At 50.1% G+C, this 25,305-nt stretch overlaps 1 protein-coding gene across 2 annotated transcripts in view; it reads right to left on the bottom strand.

The window, feature by feature from the left end:
* Positions 1-1,344: 1,344 nt before the first annotated feature.
* DTX2 (deltex E3 ubiquitin ligase 2) overlaps positions 1,345-25,305 on the bottom strand; it is a 34,660-nt gene continuing 10,699 nt past the window's right edge. Inside the window, exons 4-10 of one of the 2 annotated variants that reach the window (XM_014254867.2) lie at positions 17,732-17,790; positions 11,066-11,197; positions 3,803-3,873; positions 3,061-3,219; positions 2,814-2,975; positions 2,116-2,205; positions 1,345-1,996 (exon numbers count right to left, since the gene is read on the bottom strand). In XM_014254867.2, coding sequence (XP_014110342.1) covers positions 1,772-1,996; positions 2,116-2,205; positions 2,814-2,975; positions 3,061-3,219; positions 3,803-3,873; positions 11,066-11,197; positions 17,732-17,790 — 898 coding nt within the window. In that variant the 3' untranslated portion in view covers positions 1,345-1,771. The remainder of the gene's footprint in view (positions 1,997-2,115; positions 2,206-2,813; positions 2,976-3,060; positions 3,220-3,802; positions 3,874-11,065; positions 11,198-17,731; positions 17,791-25,305) is intronic. The other variant, XM_014254868.2, reaches the window with a different exon arrangement.

The following is a 25,305-nucleotide window of genomic DNA, read 5'->3' as shown; positions in this document are numbered from 1 at the left end:
TAGGCCACCTTGGGTCCAGCACAGAGAGGGCAAGGATTTCAGGAGATGCCTCATGCCCAAAAACTGCGCAGTCAGGGATGAGCTGCTGAGCTTGGCTGGCTCACCACAGCCCAGTGCCCCTGCCCTGGACCAGCCCAGATGCAGGGAGGCTCCAGCTGATTCACACCCAGCAGCAGCTGCTGGAGATGCCTTGGGCCAGGCTCAGCAGGAAATTCTTGCTGTGTGCAGGGCTGCTTCAATTTTTGCTTCAATTCACTGCTTTGATTGCTGGGATAACATGATCCAGGGACACAAAGCTGAGGTTTGAACTCAAGACCTCTCCCTTTTGCAACCAGGGTGGGAGAGCAGCAGACAGAGCCCGTTTGTGCAGAGATTAGCAGCACAGACACGTCACTGCAGCTCCCAAGGAGCTGCCATTCCTGCAGCATGCCCAGAGTTCACTGGATGTTTGACAGGGTTCCCCTCAGAGCCTGCAGACACACACCAGGGAAAGATCCACCCCTCAATGGCTCAGAAAAACCTTTAGTTTTTATATTGGCATGACGGGAAGCAAAGTGCCCCTCAGATGGTCCAGGAGGAGGTCGAAGTAGCGATGCCACAAAGCTCAGCCCCATCCCAGATTTCTCAGGAAGGAGGTGCAATGGCAGATGGCACCAGTGCCAAAGGAATGGATTGGATGGATTTAATGTGCAGCTGGATGTGGTGGCTACAGGGAGGGGAAGAGCTCTTCAAAGATAACAGCTCCCATGTGACAAGCAGCCTGGGGACAATGTACAGCAAGGCCACCGGGACAATATCCCATTTGCAAGGTGCCAGCACCTGCAGCAGGAACAGGCTTCCAGCCAGAGCATCGCTGCTAGCAGCTGGGCTGGCCTCCACTGCTGCTGGGAGGTGACTGTCACCAGCTGGTGGCACCAGCAGCCCTGCAGCAGCAGCAGCAGCACAAAGCACAGCAGCTCCTCCCTGCACAGGCTTCACTGAATTGCTGCCATTTCACCTGAGAGAAGAGGAGACAGGGACAGGTTCTGCCTCTCATCTTTAGGATAGGAGGAGTGGGGCTGGCAGCCCACAGCCAAGAGCAGGTGGATGCAGTTTCCCACAGGGTGGACACTGGTAAGTCACCTCTGCTGGCACCATGGCCACAGACCATCAAACTCCAGTGGCCAAAGCACTGACAGACTGGAACCATGACCCCTGGGACCACTGAGATGTGTGCTCCTGCAGCAGAGCTGAGCTCCCCCTCCTCCCTGCTGGCTGGCTGGATTGTTTGTGGCTCCACAGAGCAGGCTGGTTCCCCAGAGAGCCACCCCAAGCCCCAAGGCAGCAGGAAGGCAGAGCAGGGTCTTGCTGTGAGAATGAAGAGTTTATTTGAACCGAGCAGAGATACACGGCAGGAGGGAGGCAAGAAGTGCCTCAGACAGGGAGCTGATGTGTCCCAAAAGGAGGACCCTGCTTGACTTCCACGTGGTTTATTAGAAGCAAGGCACTCCTCTCCCATCCTGTCCTCAGGCATTACCAAAGGAAGGTCCTGCCTTCCCCAGGACATCTGTCACCTCAGTCCCATCCCAGCTGCTCCTGGCTGCAGCCACCAATCCCACCCAGAGACACAAGCACAGCTTCTACAAAAATATCCTTCCCTCCCCCCCACCCCCCCATAAAAATGTGAAGAGCGGGCAGGGCTCCCACGGAACTGTTATTGCTCAGTGTGACGGGTGGTCAGAAATGGCAACTTAAGGCATCAGGAATAAGTGCACTAGGTGGCCCCTGAGGCTCACTGGCCCAGGCAGTCCTCGGTGACACCCTGAGCAGCCAGCTCTGCCAGCACATTGTCCAGGTAGTTGGGGTCAGGGTAGCCATGGCCACTCAGGTTTGAGTCCATCTCAGTCTTGTGGTGGATCTCGTTCCACACCACTGTGTTGCTCTCGCCTGTGGTGTTGGAGGTGCCCACTGTGAAAATCAGGCGTCTCTTCCAGGCCACCTTCAGGAGCTCCAGGACCTAGAGGGGAGAAGGAAAAACAAAGCTAGGAGCAGCAGCTAGGAGACTGCCATGCATGCAGCTCAACAGGAGCTTGACAAGTTAAGAAGGGTGATGTTAATGAGGGTGTGATACCTCACCTTTCTGCCCTTCTCATTGTCTGGCAGGTAACAATAGCGAGGAAAGCCTCTGGCTGTGTATGGCATCCCAGGGTTGGGGTGCTCCGGGCCCTGCAAGAGATGAGACAGATTTGTCATATGAATTGGACAATCCCTCAGCAGCAGGATCTGACATAGGCCCATCCCAAACCTGCTCTTCCATGGAGAGGCAGAAAGGTATTGCTGGTGAGAACAAGGTGTCTGACTTGTTCTTATGTGTGTATTACAGATCCTCCAAATGCAATCTCATGCCAGGATACTCTGCCTAAATTCTGGTGGGAGACAGCCCCAAACCACAAAACAGCTTTTTCCATGTGGTCTGATAACACCTGAAAAAGGGCACACAGCTCAAACCTTTGGAAAGTTCACTCCCACCACTGAAACTAACGTTGGCTGTGAAGCCACACTGTGGGATGTTTCCCACTTTGTCATCATGGGCAGTCTCCTCCTTGTTTCAGGCAGACATCAGACTTTACTGCAGGTGAACAGCTGGAGCTGCTCAGGAAAATATCTCTGATGGAAGAGACCCTCACACGTTGAAGAACAGCCAGAGCAGCTTCTGGCTCCAGGCACCACAGGCTGCTCAGCAAAGAGCTGCCAGAAGGCGCTACACTGAATTCCAGGAATTTTCTGGGAGGCTCTCCCAGCCTGTGCTGTCTGGCAGCATGCTGGGCACTCACCTGGATGCCCCTGCTGATGTGATACACAATCCTGATCGTCCCACAGTCCTTGTGTCCTGGGAGGGACTGGGGGAAAGTGGAGATCTCCATCTTCCCTTTGGGCTGGGTGCCGGTTTTCTCTCCGTAGATGGTTTTACAGGAGGGACACTGCAAACTGCCATCCTGCCACGGGAGAGAAGCCACATCAGAGCTCCACAGCCCAGCCACCTACACACAGGGGTCTGGTGAGGATGGGCCAGCTCAGTACCTTGTTCCCGTTGGAGTACATGGCCAGCATGCAGAGCATGTGGAAGGAGTGCTGGCAGTTCCTCAGGCGACCGACGGCCTCTGGCCTGATGGTGCTGGACTGGCACGAGTCGCTGTAGCCCGAGGGGGAGGACAGCTTCTCCATGCAGATCATGCAGTCCTAGAGGAGAAACCATCGTGTGGTGTGAGCACAGGCTGTTCCTGAGGACTGACACACCAAGGAAGCCATCAAGGAGATGCTTCAGGAACATTTGCCTTCAGCTTTAATTGAGATTTAAGGACACAGAGACCAGTTTCCTAATCTGGCTGGTTATGCTCCACTCCACTTCCTGTGTTGTCCAGGAGGTGGAGAGCTGTCATCAGTCAGAGAGAACAGCATGCTTACATCCTGCTTCTCTGCAAAGGAGTTCCAGTGCAGTGTTTGATCTCCAGTTTTGACCTCTCAGCACTGAGACCAAAACCAAACTCCTTCCTCCAAAAGAAATGGGGAGGCACTGCCAGGATGAGCTATTCAATCCACACTGTGCCTTCATCACTGCCCTCTGATGAGGACAAGTCACCTGTTGTCACATGAGAACTTCAGGCAGTGCTGAGGACTCTCCACCTCACATCAACAATGCCACTGCAAGCAGCACCATGTACCACACCAGACACCCAAGGAAGGATGGCCCTTGGGCACTGCTGTGGTTTCCTTGGCACCCCAGTGAACTGGGCAAGCTGGAGTTAATTCACTGTCCTCTTACCTCATCAGCAGGAGCACTCTTCAGCTCTTCTAGGTACTTCTTCACCACTGAATCTGGCTCTGTTGGTGTGGCTGCACAAGGAGAGAAGAGACAGAGAAGTCAGACACTGTGTGGTACGATGGGCACGTGTGGGGTGAGCTAGAGAGAAGGGAGACAAGCAGGTCACTGGCCAGGATGCCAAGGAGAAAGGTCAGGCTTAGAGGGGGAGAAGAGAACACTTGAACAGATCCCTACAAGCCCAGCAAAGGCTTTGCTTTCAGCCACGGTTCCCACTAGGGCTGTGAGTGCCACAGCTCTGTCTGTAGCTGGTGTGCTCCAGTTCTCCCCACACACCCCAAGTGACACCAGGCACATCCCAGCCCGACTGTCTGTGCACACCAGAGCCAACTGGGATCAAACTCAACAGTCTTGATGGGATAGAGGATCACACAGCCTGTGTTGTCAGAGGAGATAAAAAGGCATTCCCACACCACCCCAGCTGGGTGAAGAAAACCCAGCAACACACTGAGCTCCAGGTTCCGTTTTGAATACAGCAAATGAGCTCCACATCCTTAACATGAAACAGTGACCTTTGTCCTGAGCTTCCACACACTCATACCTGGAAGACACGGTGCAAGTCACCAGGTGTACAAAATAAACCAGCTTTTAACATGAACCCTATCTGCAGCGTGACACAGTATCTTTGCATCTTCCCAAATATTATCCCTGGTCCCATCCACCCGGGCACAGACACCTGAGCAGCCCAGCAGCCCCAGCAGCCTGGTCCCTGGAGGCATTATGGGATCAAGCAAAAAACATCACACAACACCAAGAGCAAATTACCACTGAGTGCATCCACTGTCAGCTCAACTCACAGCCCATCATCCTGGAGCTGCCTAGTAAGGCTTGGCTTAAGCCAGGAAGCAACTCCATGCCTCTGCAAGGCACCTGGCCCTGGGTGAGATGAGAGGAGCTCCTTAGCAGTCATCAGGTCTGCCACAGAAGCTGCCAGGCTTTTCCACCAGCCTGGGAAAGGAAACATTTGCACAAGTGATGTTACAACTGCACCTGGCAGGAGGCAAAAGAGAGATCAGACACCTGGCTTGGGGGAACCTCGTCCTTTCTTCTTGAATACCCTTCTGGGAGACATCAGGAGAAAACAGTGCTGTGACAAACAGGTTGGTCAAGGTGTAGCTCTTCCTTCTCCAATCTCCCTCCTGTCCAGGTGGATGCTTTAGCATGGACAGAACTGCTGCTCCCAACTCCATGCTCCCAGGAGGACAGAGCATCATCATGTGGATCAGCCAGAGATCAGAACTGCAGCCATACCTGCATGACCCATCTTCAGCTCTCCCCATCCACTCTGGGCCTTTCAGGGAAGACAGAGGGTTCATAAGGATTGGCTCTGTGGTTCAAAAAGCTGCACATCAAGAGACAGCCAGTGCAGCTACTATTCCAGTCCAAAGAACCATGTCTGTACAAGCAGGAAGGAGGGGGTGCTATTTTCTGGATAACCACTTTTCATGGAGAGACAAAATGAAGCAGAAGGGAAGGACTGCTCACAAGACACAAGTGGTGCTGAACAGGCAAAGGCCTGGATGGCACAGATCCTCCACCAGGTACAAGTCCCTCATTCCCTAGAGCACCATGGAAGAGAGAAAGGCAGAGCACAAACATCTTTTAGCTAAGAAGACTGAGGAACTGAAGGCTGGACTCTGCTAAATGAAAACACAGTCATTAAGATGAGTTATTCTCAGAAGGGGATTCCTGGCCATCCTGAAACCCATGATTTCTGTCAGCAGTAGCAGAAGGAAGGGGTGGCTGAGCACACAGAGCAAGAAGAGGAGCCCAGGAGGTGAAGGGATGTTCACTCCAAGCGCCAGAGCGCGGCAGGAGGGATGCCTGACATGTCAGGCAGAGCAGGGCTGTGAGGATCAATCTCTGGAGATCCCAGGCCAGATAGGTGGCAACAGGATTAAGCACTAAGCCAAAGAACAACACAGAAGCAGGTGTTTTCCTCTTCAGGGGCCAAAATCCCCTAGAAAATCATTTCCAAGAACTGTCCCAAGAGCAGGAAACAGGGAGGAGCCTGGGCAAGCCTCAGGCTTCCACTTCTGAGGCCAAGGGCTCAGGAGTGCCAGGAGCTGCTTTTCAAGGCCTCAACACCAGATCTCACAGGGAATGTAGCTCCTTGTGTTCTTTTCCTAAGAACAGAAACAGTTGCAAGAATTCTCTGCTGGGACTTTGCTTGCATGCAGGGGATCAGGAGTTAGGAATGAGTCTGAAGGGGATGTGATCAGTCTGAGCTGTCCCAGCTTGCTGTGCCTGAAACCCTCTGGCCGAGTGTTGTGTGAGGTCCGTACTCCAGGCTGGCAAACACAGGGTGGCACACGTGTGGCAGCTGGAATCAGCCTCTGGAAACCTTCATGGCCCTACAGGAGATGGAGGCTTCAGCTTCTTCTGCTTCACAGGTTTTAAGAAGAATGCTGTGAACAGGACTAGCTACTATCCCCCTAACTCCATCCTCCTCCATGATGATCACTGTGTTCTCATCCCTGTGCTGCCTGACAGACAGACCACCAAGTCTTCTCTACCCAACCTGCACTTTCCAGGTGGCTCTTTCTGAAGTGACCTTCTTGTCTCCTCTGGCTTTGGGCTGGAGGAAGCAAAGCCAAAAGGATGCACAGCCAAGGTGAAGACAGCGAGGGAAGGGAGCGGGGGGGTGTGTTACACCAGCAGCAACACCTGCCCAGCACTTGGCAGAAAGCCCCAGCTCACCTGCTCCCACCTGCACAGCAGATCCAAGCAGCTTTAGAGAAGTTCAGTTCATTCAGGGTTGTAGGGGATGCTCCTTCCACAGAATCCCTTGTGACTTTTCTTCTCTGGAGCAGCTCCAAGGAACAAAGAGCTAACTCACCCAAGAACTGGCCAGGCTCACTCAAATGAACTCAATGAAAGGAGACAAAAATTCTGGTGCAGAGCTGGGTAACAGCACTACAGGAAAGTCCTTGGGATTTTGGGCATTACACTACTTCACCAGCTGGCATTAGGATGGAGCTTGGGGAACCAAAGAGGCAGAAGGTGATGCAGCCCTCAGCTAACTTGAGGAAACCCATGCCTCATGGATTTGCACGGTGCCATCTGCACTCTGTCCCTGTCACTCTGCTCTGACAATGCTCTAATGAATTTAGAGCACCAAAGCTGCCTGGAGAGAGAAAGGGCCAGGCAGCCCTGAAACTTTAGAAAAATCCATCCCCAGCTGCAAGGATTTTAAAGCCAAGTCCCAAAGAAGCCTTTTGATGCTGAGAGCTCTTTTTCAACAAGGGCAACAAAGCTCACATGGCCTTCCTTGGGCAGACCAGCACATCTGGCTGGTCACAACCCAGCAGCACAGGGGGACCCAGGAGGCAGCTGGGACCATGGCACGAGCCACGTATGCTCCAGCATGTGAATCACTTCCTTACAGGGCTGTTTACTCCATAAAAGTGTTTGCCTCCAAATCTTTGTTCTAGCCATCCCCTGGGATCATCAAAGCCTGCTTAACCCCCAGTTTTCTGGATTCAATAGTAGATTGAAAATGGACTGGAAGAATCGACCGGTGCTGTTTATCACCAGCTGGCCCAGTGCTGTGCTACAGATTTATCCAGGATGCCAAACAATGTTTACTATTCTTTCATTTACAAAGAGAGGAGTATCAAATTGTTTTTAATGCTTCCCCTTCCTCCCTGTAGATAATAAGCTGCTGCTGCAGCAAGGGCTTTCCATGGGCAACATTTAACAGATGTGTTTTGAATCCTTCCACGGCAACCAAATGCTTGCACCAGTAATGTCTCCTTCTGTAGCCCAGAAAGAACCATATGGTTTCCAGCAGACTTTTTTTGATACCCTCTGCAGGCCAGACACTGGTTGTTCCTAGTTATTGTCATGGACAGTCACACAGCTCCCATCACCTCTGCTCCCTAGACTTGCAAATCTATAGATTTCTCCATATTCAGCATTTCAGCAGGATAATCCAGTGACCAGGCTGCTCTGGTCAGAGCATCCCTGTTTCTGCAGCCTGTCTCCTTCAGCATATGTTTCCCCACAGGAACAACAAGATCTCCCAACCCTGAGGGGCTCCCCAGTCCCACCCATCCCATAGGCACTGGCACAGTCTGTACATCCAGCTGCAGGTGCATGGCAAGGAAGGATGAGTGTGCTCCTCTCCTTCCTCACAGCAGCGCCTGCAGTGAGTGCTCATCCCAGAGAGGATGGATGTGCAGGGAAACCTCCTGACACAGCAGACCCAAGCAGTCCCTGGAGCTCCTTGGAAAGGCTGGGGAGCCCTGTGGTGGCCAGCTCTACGCACAAGCAGCACTTGGGGAGAGCATGCCCTAAACTAAGACAGCATGACAAGCCACTTTCCCTCCTGCCTCCCAGAGAGCAGTCAGGTCCCAGCCAGCGATGCTGGGACAGTGGCTGCAGCATCCCGAGGCAGCACCAATCCATGGGGATGGCAGAGGCTGCCAGGCCCTGTGCCAGCATGGAGAGCACAGAGACTACGGCTTCCCCAAGCCCTGCAGCACCTGGCTGTGCCAGAGACATCCCTGCCAGAGCAGCAACAATGCTAATGAGTTCTGACTAATTAGTGCATCTATTTAACACACCCCAGCTATTCACAGAGCCAGCCGTAATTCCACCAGCACTGCCTCACCCCGTGTGGGACCAGGGTTGGCAGCAGCAGGAGGGAGGGAGAAGGGGCTCAGAAGGGGCACACTGCATCCACCACCAGCTGGTTGTGCTCAGTGAAATGCTGCATCTAGTCCTGGATGCAGAGCTCTTCATGATGGAAAATCCTAAAGGGATGGGGTAAAGAACACGTGGTGCAGAAGTGCAGGGCACAAAACGAGCCCATCTCTGTCTGTTGGCAGCATCAGGGTCTGTGAAGGGAAGGAGAACAGTCTGGCCAAAAGTCAGGCTCAGTACCTGCACTGCAGAACAATGTTCTTAAGCCCTGAGGGGTGTTGTGCAAACACAGCTTGCTCCTAGAAGGAACTGAACACAACACATTCTGCATCCCAGGAGTGAGGCACTCCACAGGACTGGTATCCCAGCAAGAATCCTGCTTTTAAAAATAAGAGGGGAAATTTTAACAATGTAAACCACACGAAGTTTCCCCTTCTCATGGGTCAGTGTGGGAAAGGGCTGACCTGCAAGTCTGCTCTGCAGCATATCATGGGCAGGATGGGGAGAGCTGGGACAAATCCTGTCACGCTGGATGGGAGAAGGAGATGCCTGATGTCTCTTTCCCATTCCATCCCTCCTGCTGTGTTGCCTCTCTGCTCCTCCGGAGCAGCCCAGCCCCAGCAGGTGGCATTGCAGAGCTGGCAGGGAGGTGACAGCGTGCCCTGGGGCTGAGCCAGCGCTGAGGAGCTGCAAGAAGTGATGCTGATGGAGTGCACAGCTACAGCCACAGGAACACCCAATGCGGTGTGTGCCGCTCTCACCTCCCATCCCGTGTCCCATCCTTCCCACTCCCCTTTCCATGCCCTGCACTGCTGCTCTCCCCACCCCGCTCAGAAGTCACAAGACACATTCTCCTGTTAACATCCCACCCTTGCAGCATCCTGGCTGTTTGCACGGTGCCAGGGAGGGCTGGATGCTGAGAGCAGAGCAGCACCTGGACCAACAGACCCTACAGAGGAGAAGGCAGAGCCAGCCAGGCTGTGTCTGTGGCCAGCCTGTGACCTAAGTAACAGCTGTTCCATGTCACTAAGCTTAATGCTGTTCCATGTACTAAGCGGCAGCAGGTGACCAACATCAGTGCAGGCCTGGCCCTTGTTTTGGGCTCCTCCAGCAAGCACGGCAAGCCAGTGGCTCTGTAGGAGGGCCTGGCCACACCACAGCTCCCTTCTGGCACTGTTTCCAGGGCATCCCCACCACCCAGCCCTCATTCCTGCCCTTGTTTGCTGCCTGTGCCAGGAGTGAAGCACCAGGAGCCACACAACCGCACCACACTGCCAGCTGGCTCCAGGAGCAGGATCCTCATCCAGCCTCTCTGCCACCCACCTCTGCTCAGCTCTTCTTCACCTCCATTTTCCTTTGCTCCTCCTGTTCTTTGCTGCTTCTCCTGCCGCCCCTGCTTTCTCCTCCCCCTCGATCACACATCCTACTCCACATTTGCTCTCTCACTCCTTCTCACAGCTCTCTCCATAGTGCATTTCCATAAAATACCTCCCTCCTCATTTAATTTCTATTTTCCTTCCTGCCTTCTTCAGACAGCTTTGGACCTCATGGACTCCAAAGAGAGAAAAAGGTACAAAAAAACTCCCTAGACAGGCAGGTGCCTCTTCCTCCCCACCTTTAGGCTCTTCCCTTTCTTAAATGTAGAGATCTCTGTGTTGAGAGTCTCCACTCTCCCCACTTGGCTTATCCAAAGGGGGACATGCTGTAGGTTTGGTGGTGGTTGACACCCCTGTGCCAGGGTTGGCAAACAACCTCCACAGCTACACCGTGCTGGATTCACACCTACCCCTGCAGAGTCCCAGGGCTGCTACACATGGATGGGATCCAGGCTCTCAGCTGGGAGCCACAGGCTCTGTGAAGGTGAGAGGTACCAGTCAGCTATGAAGAGGAGAAACAAAAGCCCTACCCTGGAGGGGGCTCTGCTCAGCAAGAGAGCTGAGGTAATCCATCCTTTCCTGCAAGTGCACGTCCACCTGAGAGTGGTGGACTCTCCACTCCACTCGTTCCACCCCAGAGTGAGGTGGAGAGAACAAATCCTCTGCAATTTGACCTAGAAAGCCCTACATGACTCAGGAGCCTGCTTGTCTGGGAGATTCTTGTCATCCCATGACTCAATCACGACAAGCATGGCTCACAAGCAAATCTCTGCAGAGCACATATGGATTTGATGTTCTTCTTAATGGTCTCTCAGCTCTCAGACTCATCCCACCAACAACTCAGAAGGTCCTGGAATGTGGACACTCCCCAAGAGGGTGTAGAAGGATCACAGGGGAGGCTGGTGGAGTCTGACATGCAGAGAATAGATCTGTTCCAGCTTTAATTTTGTGTGGAAACAAGCTGATCTACCACAGGACCACACCTACTTTACCATTTTAGAGCCTGTCAGAGATGCTGCAGGTCAGGGGAGACACGTCCTGCTTCTCCCCTCGCTGGGATGAACATCGACAGTCAAACCAGAAGAGCCACGAGGGTGGGGGGGAGAGACAACAGGGAAAGAGGAGGGCAGAGAGATAAAGAGAAGGAGATGGAAGCAAATATCAGAGTTTGAGCAGGAACTACCTTTCTTGGACACTTTCCTCCCCTCCTTAACTGAGCTGTGTTTTTTAGTGGCCTTATGGGTGCTGGCAGCTTGCGGCACACGGGTGAGGTGCACGGGCAGTCCGGCGGCTGACATCAGAATAGCTGTCATGCCTACAGTGGGTACGAGGTCAACATGCAGGAAGGAAACAATGGGGAAACACATTCATTAAAAAAAAACCTTCAACCTTTCAAAGAAAATAAAAATAAAAGAAAGTGAAATAAAACCCAAGCCCTTAGTTCTGAGGGCATAAAATGCCCAGGAAGTAACAGGGTTCGAGGTAGAGGATCTGGAAGTTGTCAGAGGGAGGAGCCCAGGCAGCAAATTAAAGGAGGGAAGTGTGGGCACATGTCATGTCTGTGACCCTCTGTGCTGGTGTGGAAAGAGGATCTCCCTCTTTGGGCTTCAGGGCTCCTCAGGCACTGAGTCTGCTGCGGTGCAGAGTTCTCCTGCTGACCAGAGCTTTGGGAGCAGTCCTGAAGGATGAAAGGCATCAGCCATAACCCCTAAAGGTCCTGCTCAGCTGCTTCCCCCTAAAACCACTCTTTTCAACAGTGTCACACTGAACCAATCCCCAGAGTGCAGCTGAGCTGCCTTCAAACACCAGGGCAGAGCTGCCCCACACAGCCCCCCACTCACCCCACGCCCTCTCCTCCCTGGTGCTCTGCTTTTCCCTCACTCCCAGCAGCAATGCAATGCTCATCCTCCCCAGTCCCAGCCAGCTGGATCTATGGGATGCAGTTTGATAAAACTAATGAATCATTAAAAAGGACAGCCATTCCCTGAAGGTAAAATCGGCACAAAGAAGCTACAGGACTGATCATGCTGATCCAAGATGATGTTTGCCTGTGAAATCCAGGCTGGGTACAAATCATAACATTTCCAAAGTATCATACTGCTCTCACACTTACATGCAAGAGAACACCTGCTTTTACTTTCCCAAGAGCAACTTCCCACCTGCAACAGTCAGCCCCAGAAATAAGAAAAAATGCTTACAGCTGCAAACCAACAGCAGAAAAGCTAAAAGCCAGCATTTCCCCAGAAATCCCCTCTGAGGGCAGACCATGCAAACCACATCCTAATGCTACAGACATTCCTGCTCAGTTATGCATGGCCAAAGCTGAGATTTCCAAGCCTCTATTCAGTCATATGGAGAAAGGAAGATCCTAGAGCACATTTGTTCAGGACAAAAATGAGGCACCTTGCCCACACATGACTGAAAAAACGAGTTATGATGGGAAGCATCAGCTTTGTGTACAAATGGTAAAACTATTTTCTGCCTCAAATATGCAACCAGTCTACAGCATGTGTCCTGTGACTACAAATCCCCTGTGCAATGCCTGTGTCAGTGCCCCACAAGCAGAACTACTCCTACACAGTGCTGACCAGTTTGTACCTCCTCTTCCTAAGGTCTGAGCACAAATATTCCAGAAGCTGTTCAACTCCTTTCTTGACAGCCAAAGTTGAATGTTTTTACTAAAACTTTCCCATCTAAGGGCCAAAAGACACACAAGAAGTGGTTTCACCAGAGAGGGAGTGGGACAGAGGAAGGAGTTTCCCCAGGGTTACCCAAGAACTTTCAGAAGAGCTGGGCTAACCACAAGAACAGGCTTCCCAATGGATGGTGAAATGAACTTCCAAATGGAAATAGGTAACCAGGCAGCAATGGATCACCCTCAAAAGGGATCTAGATCTGAGATCTACAGCTCTCCCAGTTCCCAGGAGTGCAGAGCCAGAGGAGAACCTCCAAAGCATACAAAGACTGGGTTAGTACCCCTTGCCCTACTGGAAGCAACAGGCACAACCAAGGAGAGCTCACCAGATCTAGAAATTTCACCACCAAAATAACTCCATTTAAGTCCTAAATAAAGGCCACAAGCCTATTGCAAGCTCCCAGCTCATCAAAGCCAGAAGTCCACTACTCCCAGGGAGCTTTCCAAGAAAAGCAGCAGCAACACTGACTAGAGAGGCTGGAGGAACAACATTCCTGAGAGACAGGGAAGATCTCCCACCACAGCTGGGGAAATCATCTCAGTCTGACCCCACCGAGGCTGCACAATACTATTCCTAGAACTGGTGCAGAAAAGGAACAGGAAAGTTGTCTCTAAAAAAGCTGTTTCTAAGCAGTGCAATAGCAATGATGGCACAGACTGACATTTGAAAAGTGAGTCCAAAGACTAACAGGGATTATCACCACCCACGCACAGCTGTCTGATAGGCAAATGCAAAATTAATGTGTTCTTCTGAAGAGATCAATACTGTCTTGCTAACATTAGCAGGCAGAGCCCAGAAAAAAAAGAGAAAGCAGAAGCACAGGCTGAACAACTGGCTTCAGACTCTCAATGGCAGAGGGCAACAAAATTCACACCAAGCAAAAAGCAGGAGCCACAGACCCTCAGGTGAGGTCAGCTATTCTATAACACAGCTCCCTTGTACCTGGAATAACATGTCCAAAACTGCCTGCCAGCATCATGAATCACCACAAAACAACAACAAAACAATCAAAACCCCACCATTTGTTTCACAGACTTTGGGTTTTTTTGAACTGCATACCCATCTACAACTCCACACAGACATACAAGCACAGGGCAAATGTGGGACCAGAAGAATTACCCCAGCTCAATGTTCTCCTATCTTAAACTGGTCAAGAAAATGTTTAAGTGGGAAATTACCTTTTCTTAGCCAATTTTAACCTTCTGCTGCCTTAGGAGCTACATGCAATGAATCATCTTCTGCAGATTCAAGTCAAGAGAGCATTCAAAAAAGTTCTAGTGTTACACTGCTCTGCTGCCTCACGTCAACCCCCAGTAGCAATGCTGCTATTAAAGTAAAAATAAAATACTGGAAATCTCAGCGTTAACAATCCTCCCACAAGTTTGGCGACTGAAGTCCCCAGGAAGGGACATCCTTGACCCAGGCCTTAGGTGGGAGTGTGTTTTCCTACAAGGTGCCAAAACAATACAGACACACATCACATCTGCAGATTGAGTCTCCAATTCTCACAGTTGATGCAGGTACAATTTCAAGTCAGAACCTGCTCCAAGTATCTGTGGAGTCTTGCCAGGAGCAAGTGTAGCTGGACCTGGATAAATTCTCATCTGAATACAAGTTGCAACATGACAAGTTTGCCCAGACCAAGACTGCTTTGGACATGTCCTGCTGCACACTAGCTAGTCCAGGAGCTTGAAAATTATTATTTTATATGTTCACACTTTCCATTGGGCTCAAGGACTGCAGGAGGGAGACAGAAAGCCTTGCAAAGAATCCTTTGGGATCTGATCTGATTCTGTGTGTGCAATAACTACATGCAGAACTGCTTTTTTTCTCTTGCTCAAAGCCTCTTACTTGGCCAGAGATACATTAGTGGTTCCTTGGGGTAAAATTATTTTCACTGGAGCTATGACAACATCCACCAACTTTTTTCAGCCTGCTGTGTAAATACTTTTTTTTTTGTAATATCCTGTGCAGAAGCTGGGCACAGGAAAAACACCCTGACATTATGTAATGACTGTTGGCCACAAAGTCACTCACACCCAGCCTGACACACCCCTCTGGTCACTGACCTGGATTTGCACAGGCCTCAGACTGGTACAGGGCAGAGCTTACCTTCAGATAATGTGAGATCTCAGAAAAGCATTGCTAATTTGTATAATCATATCCACCAGCAAAATCAGTATGGTTAGTACATCCCCAAATGCCTCAGCTCCAGGAATCATGCAAACAAGAAACAGCCAGTTTTATTTAACAAAAAGCTCCTTTTCAGACTTCATCTTAAACATAGTATTAGAAGGGCTTTTATATGAGCACCTTGCCACCCCTCAGCCCCAAGGCACACCAGCTAAATTCCATTATTCCCAGGAAATGTCAGTCCAGCTGATCCTTAAACACCAACACTGTGGTTAAACAGTTTGCTTAGACCTGTTTGGCATTTCACTGTACTGATCAAATACTTAAGGGAAAAAGCTTAAAAGACAAGTTTCCACATGCACTTTGAAGTATTAAAATAGCAGAAAGCAAGGGGAAAATTGTAATTTTTTTTTTGCACAAAATATGGTTTTAAAAATCAGCTTCATGATTTCTGGGATCCCAAGAGGTGCTTTCAGAGGATGTGGGATAGACAGTGTTACAAATCCCTCGCTCAAATCCCCAAGCACCCATCACACAAACAAAACCCAGCTTCCAATTCAGACTCACAGGATTCCTCATCTCCTGTTTGGCCACCTGAAGTTCTCTCTGCATCCAAGAGATGCACCTGCAGCATTTCTCAATATCAGCCATGAGATTCAGAGGTTGCATCTGTCCAGCTTCAAACCAGAGCCAAAGCTGCTGAGATGCCAGGGGATGGATACCAAGACATATTTCCCAAATTAAAGCCTCCTTCACTTACATCTGAGACTTCTCTCTCCCTCACAACATTGTCCCCCCAGCCTTCTCCACTGATGTTGTAGGAAGCAGTCATGCAGTGGGGACTGGAGGAACAAAAGGAGCACAGCCTGTGTTAGAGAACAACCTGAGTCATGAGTAACTTGCATACCATCAGCAGGATTTTAATTATGAACTAAATACCACTTCCCAGAAGAGGTTCTAAAAACAGAGAGCAGAACATAGAGGGGAAGAAGGTGCCTCCTAAAGACCCAGCCAATTAATATTTCAGCAAAACTTTTCCTTTTTACCAGAACTCCATTGCTTGCTTTTCATCAGAAATATCCCCAGAGATTTATTTTCCTTCAGCTCTCTAATTAACTTGTATTAATCTTTTCTCTGCTTTTATGTGACTTTGAGGACTCAAATTCAGATTTCCCTCCTCCCTTGCACCTCTGAGGTGTGGGACACTTGGCAGAAGGCAGCACAGCACCCAAAGCTGTGTTGTGTGAAGACCTGCATCTGAAGGAGACCCTGGCCCCATGGAGCTGCTTCTGCCCTTCCCTACATCCCCATGTGCCTTAAGCTGGCTGCCTCAGGGAGAGGTGAAGAGTATTAAAATGAGTAATTATCTCTTCTTTTACACCCCCAGACTGCAACAACAGAGGTATCAATTACAAATTTAACCATTTTATTGTATTAAGTGGTGGCAAATGGCTTATTCTATTGGGATTTTCTACAGCCTTTTCTGTCTAAACATGGCACCACAAGGCATAAACTGACTGCACATATTCACCTCCTTACACTGAGAATCACAGATAACATTAACACAGCATGGATTCATCAGGGCTCTTCAGCTCTGTGCTTTATTTACCTTTATGTAATGAAGTACCTAATTCCATAGTCAGTGCTAACAGTCAGGACATGAAAGGCAGAGCTGTTATAAGCAAGGGGAGTTCTGCACAGGTAACCCACCTTGACAAGGCCTGAGCTTGACTTTACATCTTGTTTCCACAGTGATTTGCTAAGGAGGAGACAGATGGGCTGCATGCTGTCAGAGGACACCTGTGTTAGTCTTCATGCAGTGCCAGTTTGGCTACAGACATGTGCAAGGCAGTTTTCATGATGGTAACAACATTAGATGAAGGGAAACATCAATCCTGGGGACCCTTTTCAGCCAGGGTAAAACCTGGCACTCAAGAAGAGACCAAACACCTTTTTCTGGAATAAGGTGGGAACCACCGTCTTGAAAACAAGAATGTAACTGTCTCTGCTCACTCAGGAGATAAGTTTGGTGTCCCAGGAGCTAATAACCTCAAGAGACCATGCATGGACAAGACACAGAGGAAGGAGAGGGTTAACAGACATTCTGTAGTGTTTACAACAGAGAAAACTCCAGAAAATACCAGATGTTTAGCACTCCTCTACCAGGTAATGATAGTTTGAGAGCACAGCTGGTACCAGTACAGAGATCTCTGCTCTGGGCAGAACACCCAAATCCCCCAGTAGCACCACACCAGGGTCATTGGTTTGGTACTGGCTGGGCCAAAAGACAGCAAAGGTGCCACTCGCTTTTGGCACAGTAACACCTCCACGGGAGGTGGACAGCACAAACTGTCATTTTCAAGGCAATGCCATTTCAACTTTAACAGGCAAATCTACTCTGAAAAGAGAATTGAAAGCTGGTACTTTCATCCCTCCCAGACATACTCCTCAGTATATTTAGCATTGTGTTCACAGGTTTGGATAACAAGCAAACCCGTGTTCTGCTGCACCGGGAGACAATGTCTGATTCAACTTCTGTCTCCCCTTTCCCAAGACAAGGCATCACAACCCTCTTTAAGCTAAAGACCACCTGGGCTTTTTTATTAAAACCACATTGTAAAAAATCATATTAAAAACCACACAAAAATCTCACACCACTCCTCTCCTTTGACTTTCAAAAAAGCAGAAAATAGCAGCTAGCACTGAGCTTGATTCACATGCCCTTTCCTTTGCTACTTGCTCATCCACATGTACAGAAGAAGATAAATAGCCATGCCTCAAATAATCCCACTTATTTTGAAAGACTCAGGATGAGAAAAACAGTTAATAAGGTTTGTCCATCCCATTCTCCCCCAAATCTGCCCTCTTTGCTTTTCTGAAAAGTCTTTGGATCTGAAACACCAGCAACAATTCTAACTCTTACCAAAAATCAAAAATGGAAAGCGTGTGCTACAAGAAAGACAGCCTCTCATTCACCTAATCCTAAGAATTGAGCAAATAAAGCACAGGGGAGCTCTTACCTGCCAGGGCCTGGCTCACCCTGCTGGGTTTGGGCATCTTGACAGGCAGGGCCTGGGTACTGGAGAGAAAAAAAAAATAGACAGCAAGGATCAGAGACATTCAGTAATGCACTGCTCCCTGTGAAGCCCAGGGCCCTGGATATATTAACAGGGATTATTTGCTCAGATGAGCCCCAGCTGGGACCCTCACCCAGGCACCCTTCTCCCATTGGGCCAGCAGCTGTACTTGCCAGAGCTCTCTCCTAGATTTACTTACCTGCAAAGTCCTTAGAGCTATGCTGTATGTAGCTGCTTCCAGCCCCATCTTCTCCTAACTCATCCATTCCTCCTGCTGGACCCTGCTCTGATCTGGTGATACATCCCTGCTCTTGCCAGTCCCCCACAGAGCTTCCTGCAAGCAGCCAACCTGCACTACACATCCAAGGGGGATGTGGGGATGAGGGAGGAAAGGCTGAAAGAGACCTGGAAGAGCTTGGCCCCCATTTTCATCTGGAAATCAAGAGAATTTGGACACCAAACACGCCTTTCAGGTTCCTCACCTACTTGTTTTGGCAGTGCTGGCAGCTGTATTTCAGTTTTGGGATACATGGGAAGCCAAGGTTATACCATTAGCTGGCAGCAGGAGTTAGGGAGGAAAGGGGAGCAGCAGCATCAACATTGATGGGGGGGTCACTAGAGAAGAAAGGAAGCTGGATCCACATTAGCAGAGCAGGAACACTTGAAATCCAAATGCTGGCACTGAGAAGCTACCCATGGACTTTGTCTCAGGTGGCCCACATGCCTGTGATGGATGAGGCTCATGCATCCCAGCAGCAGTTAATACATTCAAACAACAATCTCCAAGGATTCCCCAAAATTACACAAACCTGGCCAGCTGCTTAGGAATTCAGAGACTAAGGAGGTCAAGAGCCCAGATCTCACCCACTATTTAGGGGAAACCTTGTTCTGTCCAGCTGGGATGCAAGAGCTGCCCTGCTCAAAAAGGTACCACAGAGGTCTCTCCTTTAAGTCTTGCTAAAATATTTGTTCCATTTCCATGACAATCACCAGGGCTGAAAAGATTTTTGAGTGACACATGGCTGTTTGCCACCCCACCTCTCCTACCTGTCACAGTTTGGAATAAGTTCCCACACGTGTGTTGCACTCTCTGAAGAACCCTGGGCAGGACAGAGGGCTTGGTGCAGCTCTGGCAGCCTGGCCAAGTGAGACCAGCACCCCCCAGACCCTTATAAAGCTCTCCAGATCACAGAGGTTTCCCTCCTGCCTCTTTCAAAGGCTGTGCTTTCCCTTCTGCTGCCCCAAATTTTGCAATGCCTTCAAATGATGCAACAGACCATTCTGGCTACAATTCAAACCCACCAAACACAGGGGAAATCTTGCCCGTGATTTCAAAGAGCTCTAAATCAGATGTCTTTATGACTCTCTTTCTTTACTGATTCACCCTCTTCGTCACAGCTCTTTCTCAGGTATTTCTCCACTTCTTTATCTCATCCTTTTGCTTCACTTCTGCCCTTATGTTCCTCTTCAGAAGATGGCAAGGAGCAGGACTCCTTGTTCTCCATCTGCAGACATGAAGGATAGTTGAGGACCAGGAACTTGAGAGAACTGCTCCCAAAAAAATCAGAGACATTGGACCTTCCCTCATTTCCTCCTAAGAAGCCAAGAAGACACCACTGAGCCTAGGCACCCTCTCCACCCCAGCCTGTCATTGATACAGAACTGTTTGTGTTTTGCTGTCATACCCTGAGATGAAGCAGCATCTTGGGTGTTATCACTTCTCCATGGAAGGTTAAAATAAAACAGAGCACAAAGCTGAACCTTCTGGGGTGCCAAGAAAACAGGTGGGGGCAGAGAATCCTTCCAACAGGCTGGAGCACAGGGTCATTGCACCTGAGGCTGGAGAAAGCAAACCCAGAGCTGCCCTGAGAAGGGGATCACTGGTAACCATGCTCTGAAAAGATGGCAGAGAAATCCTTCACTCTCCTAATTGTGAGACTCAAATCCAAGTCATCCATGAGTTGGAGCTTGTATGAAGTTGTCCCGGTTTCAGCTGGGATGGAGTTAATTTCCTTCCTGGTAGCTGGTACAGTGCTGTGTTTTGGATTTAGGATGAGAATAATGCTGGTAACACAGAGATGTTTTAGTTGTTGCTGAGCAGTGTTTACACTAAGTGAGGCCTCTTCTGCTCCTCACCCCACCCCAGCAGTGAGAAGAGGCTGGGGGGCACAAGAAGCTGGGAGGGGACACAGCTGGGACAGCTGACCCCAAGTGACCCAAGGAATATTCCAGAACACAGGATGCCATAATCAGTAGCGAAACCAGGGGAGAAAGCGACTGGGGGCTGCTGCTTGGCAATGGCTGGGCATTGGTCAGTGGGTATGAGCAATTGCTTAGTGCATCACTTGTTTTGTACATTTTAATTATCATCAGCATTATTACTTCCCTTCTCTGTCCTGTTAAACTGTCTTTATTTTAACCCACAATTTTTACTTTTTTTTCTTCCAATTCTCTCCTCCATTCCCCTGGGGGAGGATGGAGTGAGTTGAGGGGCTGTGTGGTGATTAATTGTCTGGGTTAAACCACAACAGAAGTGAGAAGAGCCCTTGAGATCTGCAGAGGGAAACAGATAACACTTGATGCATTTGCAAGCAATCAAGTTTGGGAAGCTGTGAGTGCACTGCAGATAAATTACCATCCATGAGCCAGGAAACAGTCACTGATCAGCTGCACTCCTGGTTTAAAGGCAAAATGTTTCAGCTTTGGCTGCTGGAGGCTTTGAGCCAACTGATGTGATGATGGAGAAACCAAATACTTCTTATTTCACTAAATACACACATTCATTAGTAGCTCTCAGCTAACAGTGCTGTGGGACGTGCTGACCCATCCACTCTGCACCGTGGGAGCCGGGCTGCCACACTCCCTGAGCTCTGTTACAACTGCAGAAAGCCCAAAGGCTGATGAAATCAAGGGAAATCCACGCTGCTCTGAGGTACCACAACACTGCCCAGGCAGGTCTGCAGCCACAGTGTGTGGGAGGAAGTACTGCTGTGCCAAGAAAGGTAAGGCAATGTTACTCAGAGCCTACCCTGGGTCTGAAGTGGGGGTTTGGGGGGAGGAAGGGGATGAGGGAGCAAGGAAGGATATTGTTATTGTAGTGCAACGTGGATTGTGCATCCAATAATGGAACAGCACAAGCTCAACATATTCCAGCACTGCCATACCAGTGCTGGCTTCTGGGAAGAGGTCCTGCTCATTTATTGAAAACAGCTCAGTTAGGAGAAAAAATGATGTTTTGGATGAGGGAGATCTGGGCAGCAACAGCGCAAGAGCAAGCACTGCAGTGTGGAGAGATGAGAAGGATCTGCCAAGACACCTGCTCCTGTTACCCATGAAGATTTCTTACCAGGCAGTGCCTTTGACTCCTGGCCAAGTGCTCTCACAGGTGCTTGCAACACCTGAAAGCCAACGCCTGAATTCTCTGAATTTGTCCTGGTATCAGTTCCTCCTTCCTGGTCCTATTTTGTCTTGCTGTTTGCCACAGCTCCTGCTCTCCCACTGCTCTGTGTGCTGGACGCTCCTGAGTGTAACTGGGATCACTAGATTGTGAATAAAATGATGCAAAATAAGACAATGTTCTTGGAGATTCAGCAAGAAGATCCTGGTAAGATTTCCCACCACAGATTCCCAGGCAGTCTGCTTCAGGAGGCAGACAGGGCAGACTGAGATTTCAGCATGACAAACCCACTTGCTTCTCCAGAATTTCAAGAATCTGCAACACCAGTGAGACAGCAAAGCACAGGTCCAGCAAGGAACTGTGTCAACAGCTTGGAATCCAGGGCTGCTGCCACTTCAAACACTGGATGGCCAGGTTGGAGCCATCACCTGAGCCACACACGAACAATACCCCAACAGAGCAGAACTGGGGAAGCCTGTAGGAACTCACCCTCTCCACCTGATACGGCCCTTTCTTCCTTCCTCTCCCCTGGCCAAAACCAGCAGGCCACAGATCTCTGTATCATGGCATTTTTGTAGAACTCTGGACAACAGCCAACACTTCTCCTCACAGATCAGGGCAGTGTCCAGCCCTGCTTCACACGAAGTGCTACCACAACACCTTAAGGTCCAAACCCCTTCCCAGGGCTCACTGTCGGGTGACATTAATGACTCCACCTGGTGGTAGCACCACGCTGGCTAAAAGGGCTGCAGGACAAGTGACAGCGGGCACAGTGGAACCAGCACCAGGAGAGCTCCTCACCACCCAAAGGAGCCTGTGGGAATGCCTATGGACAAAGCTGAAGGATACAAAGGTGGAGAGAAAAAAGGAAAGGCCCTGGTTAGGGTCCTCCTTGATCCTACAAAGCACTGACTGTGTGTTGTTCCCCATAGGAAATTTGGGTCCAGTGCTCTCTTAAGAACACCCCTGTTCTGTCAGCATCCTTTTCTAGCTGCCAAGACCCCTGTTCCCCCTGATTTTATACAAAATCCTGCCCCCATGAGCTGCCTTATTTCTAGGCACAACACAGACCAGCAGCCAAAGCCACATAAGCTCAGAGAAGCCCGCAGAGCTCCTGTAGGGATTTGCCTGGCTGGGACACTAATTAATATCCCTCAGAAGATTGCTTCCTGCAGCTTTACTTGCTCATATTACAAGTAGGGCACTCCTTACTGTGCTTCAGGAGTGCCTCACTCTGTAATTAGACAGCACAGTGCAGGGAACAGGGGAGCTCTTGCCCTAGGGAATTGATGCTTTCCCATGTGGAGTGGGAAGGATTTGCCAGGAGGTGGCTGGGATCCTGGTTAACAGTGCTGAGATAAGGACACAACCCTTGCCATGGCACACTCCATTTGCAGATTCCAGTGCTGTCCATGAGAGGCCAGATTCATTAACTGTGTTTCATCCACGATAGGAATGAAGCAAAGAAGAAAGCAGCAAAATAACTTGCCCACATGCATGTAATTCATTAGCAGCACAGCCAAGAATATTAGCATATAGTTAAGCCTTGGCACTCCTCTCTGGGTTTTCCAGTGGCTTTGACCCTCTTGAGAGCAGGAGGAAATTAAAGTGTATTTGGCAGTGCTGAGCTCCGCCTGCTCTCACACCAGCATCTGCCCTCCAGCAAGCAGGAAATACATTTAATCACCCTCAGTGGCACAGCAGCCCGGGCATGCCTGTTCTGGGGGCTACCCCTGCCTGCCTGCCAGCTAGAAATAACTGTTACAGCCACACAGGGAGTCAAGCAGCTCTCCAGGGTGAACTGCACCTCCTTCTCAGCCCCGCAGGAGAGAGCTGCTGCCATTTTCAGTTGTGTTTCTGAAAGAGACTGGGTGTAAACAACTGCACTGCCTTTCAGTCTCTCCCAATGAGTTTTTGAGCCCTTCTGCCAGTTGCTGCTCAGCCACCTCTGCAAGTTTTGTGGAGATCAGCGGTTTTGTAAAAGCAAGTAATCTGTCAGGGCTGCTTTGGAGCTAAAGCTTGTAGGGTGAACACAACACAACCTTTAGCAGACACCAGAGGATTCACCATGGCCCAGTGCTTCCTTCCCTCGGGTCTCTGAGCATGGGCCAGGACAGGAATTGCACATCACAGCTAAGAGAACACAGAGAGAAACCCGTGGCAGGATAATTAATACAAGATAATTAGCCAAAATGGTTAGACTGTTGGGTGATGCAGGGCATTGACTGCAAGGGAAGGGGAACTAACCACCATATTATGTACGATGGGGGGAGACAGGGAACCTAATGGATAAAATAACCCAGGAATGCTTGGGGCTTAGGAATTAAATGAAACACATTGTTAGAGTTTGCTACTCAGGTTTCCCCTAATTCACAGAAATTAAAGGATTTTCTGCTGGAACATGGGTTTCATGAGTCCAAGACTGTAACTCCAACCAGGAGCAATTACACCCACCCAGTGGCTCTGAATCCCAGCACAGGACTGATGGGGAAAAGCCATTCTGAGCTGTCAGCTAGGGATGAAAAAGTCCCTTCACATATGGCACGCTGCTGGAAGGCAGAGATTGCCCCCCTGTGTGCATTTGTTGTTCTGGCAGGGATAAAGAAATGACCCCAGCACAAATAATCCCAAAGGACTGGAGATCACATCCCAAGGGAACAGACAGCAATGGCCAGGGGAGTGGGGCTCACTGGGGGGTGGGTTTTACACAAGTCTCACAGCACTCACACACTCCCAGGTATCCAAAGAGCTGCCACCTGCCCTGTGTGGCATGCTCTGCTGTCACCTGCATAGATTTAACTGTACGATCCCTTTGCATCCCCCAGAAAGGCTGGCTTGGCTAGGGATGATTGCCAGGACACCAGCCACCTCACCCCCTCCACAACACAAACTGCTGAGCTGCAAAACCGGTTCAAACAGCCCGACCTCAACCAGCCATGGGCACCTCCTGGCTTTCCCCGACCATCCCTCTCCTCCCAGTGAGCATTGCCTGGTCCATAGGCTCAGTTCCTGGTCAGAAGCCCGTGGCAACCCTCTCCAAGCATCTCTTACCCATCCTCCCCTCCTTTCAGGACAGCCTGTCCCCCCACCAGGCAGCACACAAGGTACCCAGAGCCTGATGGGCTCCAGACAGGCTTATGGAACAACTGCTGCAGCATTTGGCTCTTCCTTTTCAAACTCCCCACCCTGAGTCACTTTGCAAATCCTTTGGGAAAGGATGGGGATTTCAAGCAGCCCAGTGGCCCCACGCACCCACCAGCAACTCCTGTGAGAAGAGGAATTTGGCAGCTTCTTCAGGAGACAGCAAGAGCCTTACTGGGGGCTCTTGTAGGCAGTGCTGAGGTCTGATTTTCAGCCCTACTCGGTAACTGGAACAGAGAAGCACTGTGGATGCTTAAGGCAACACAAAAAATCACCAGGTGGAAAAAAAGCACCAAAAAAAAGACCGTGAGAAAGAAGAACAGGATGTGAGAAGTCATTTCACTCAGATGACCCTGAAGAGGGAAAGTCCCGATACAATACTAAGAAAAACATCTCAAGATTCACCATCTTGTTTAAAACACAAATGAGATTCAAAACAAACCTCAAACCCCTGTGCCTTGTGCAATTAGCAGAATGTGCTTCCAACACTGCTAGATCTCTTATCTCTTACCTACTTGGACAGGTAAATCAGCTCTGGCAAGTTTCCCTGCAGCTTCTCCGGGGTTCAACAGCTGGATTATTCCCAGTGAAGTTGAGTGTAAGGCTCTGCCATTTCCAGCCATTCACAAACAGAGGGACCAGTCAGCCAGCCCTTGCTGGGTCACACTTGGTGCCAGCACTGCTACAGACAGGCCACACACACCTCTGCCAGCAAGAGCTTGAGCACAGGAAGAGTTAAGATCCTGAAACTGGAACAACCAACTGGGGCTTGCTCCAGCAGCCCATGCCATGGAGAGGAGCCGGGCTGTCAGACCACAATCTTCTGCTTTTCACTGAGCTGGCAGCCACCAAAATGCCTGAAGAGAAGTGAAGCTCTTCCTCCCCCACTAGTAAGGTGCAAACACAGCCCTCCTTCAGCTCTAGCTGATGGGACCTGAAATCCCAGGCTGAGAGATGCCCACTGGTTCCAGCCCTGTCA

This window comes from Pseudopodoces humilis, chromosome 23 (assembly GCF_049639895.1).
Source record: "Pseudopodoces humilis isolate 2021_Gansu_Grassland_sample_001 chromosome 23, ASM4963989v1, whole genome shotgun sequence".
Taxonomy (NCBI): domain Eukaryota; kingdom Metazoa; phylum Chordata; class Aves; order Passeriformes; family Paridae; genus Pseudopodoces; species Pseudopodoces humilis.
Note: the sequence above shows the minus strand (reverse complement) of the source record. Positions and strands in the feature narration are given on the sequence as shown.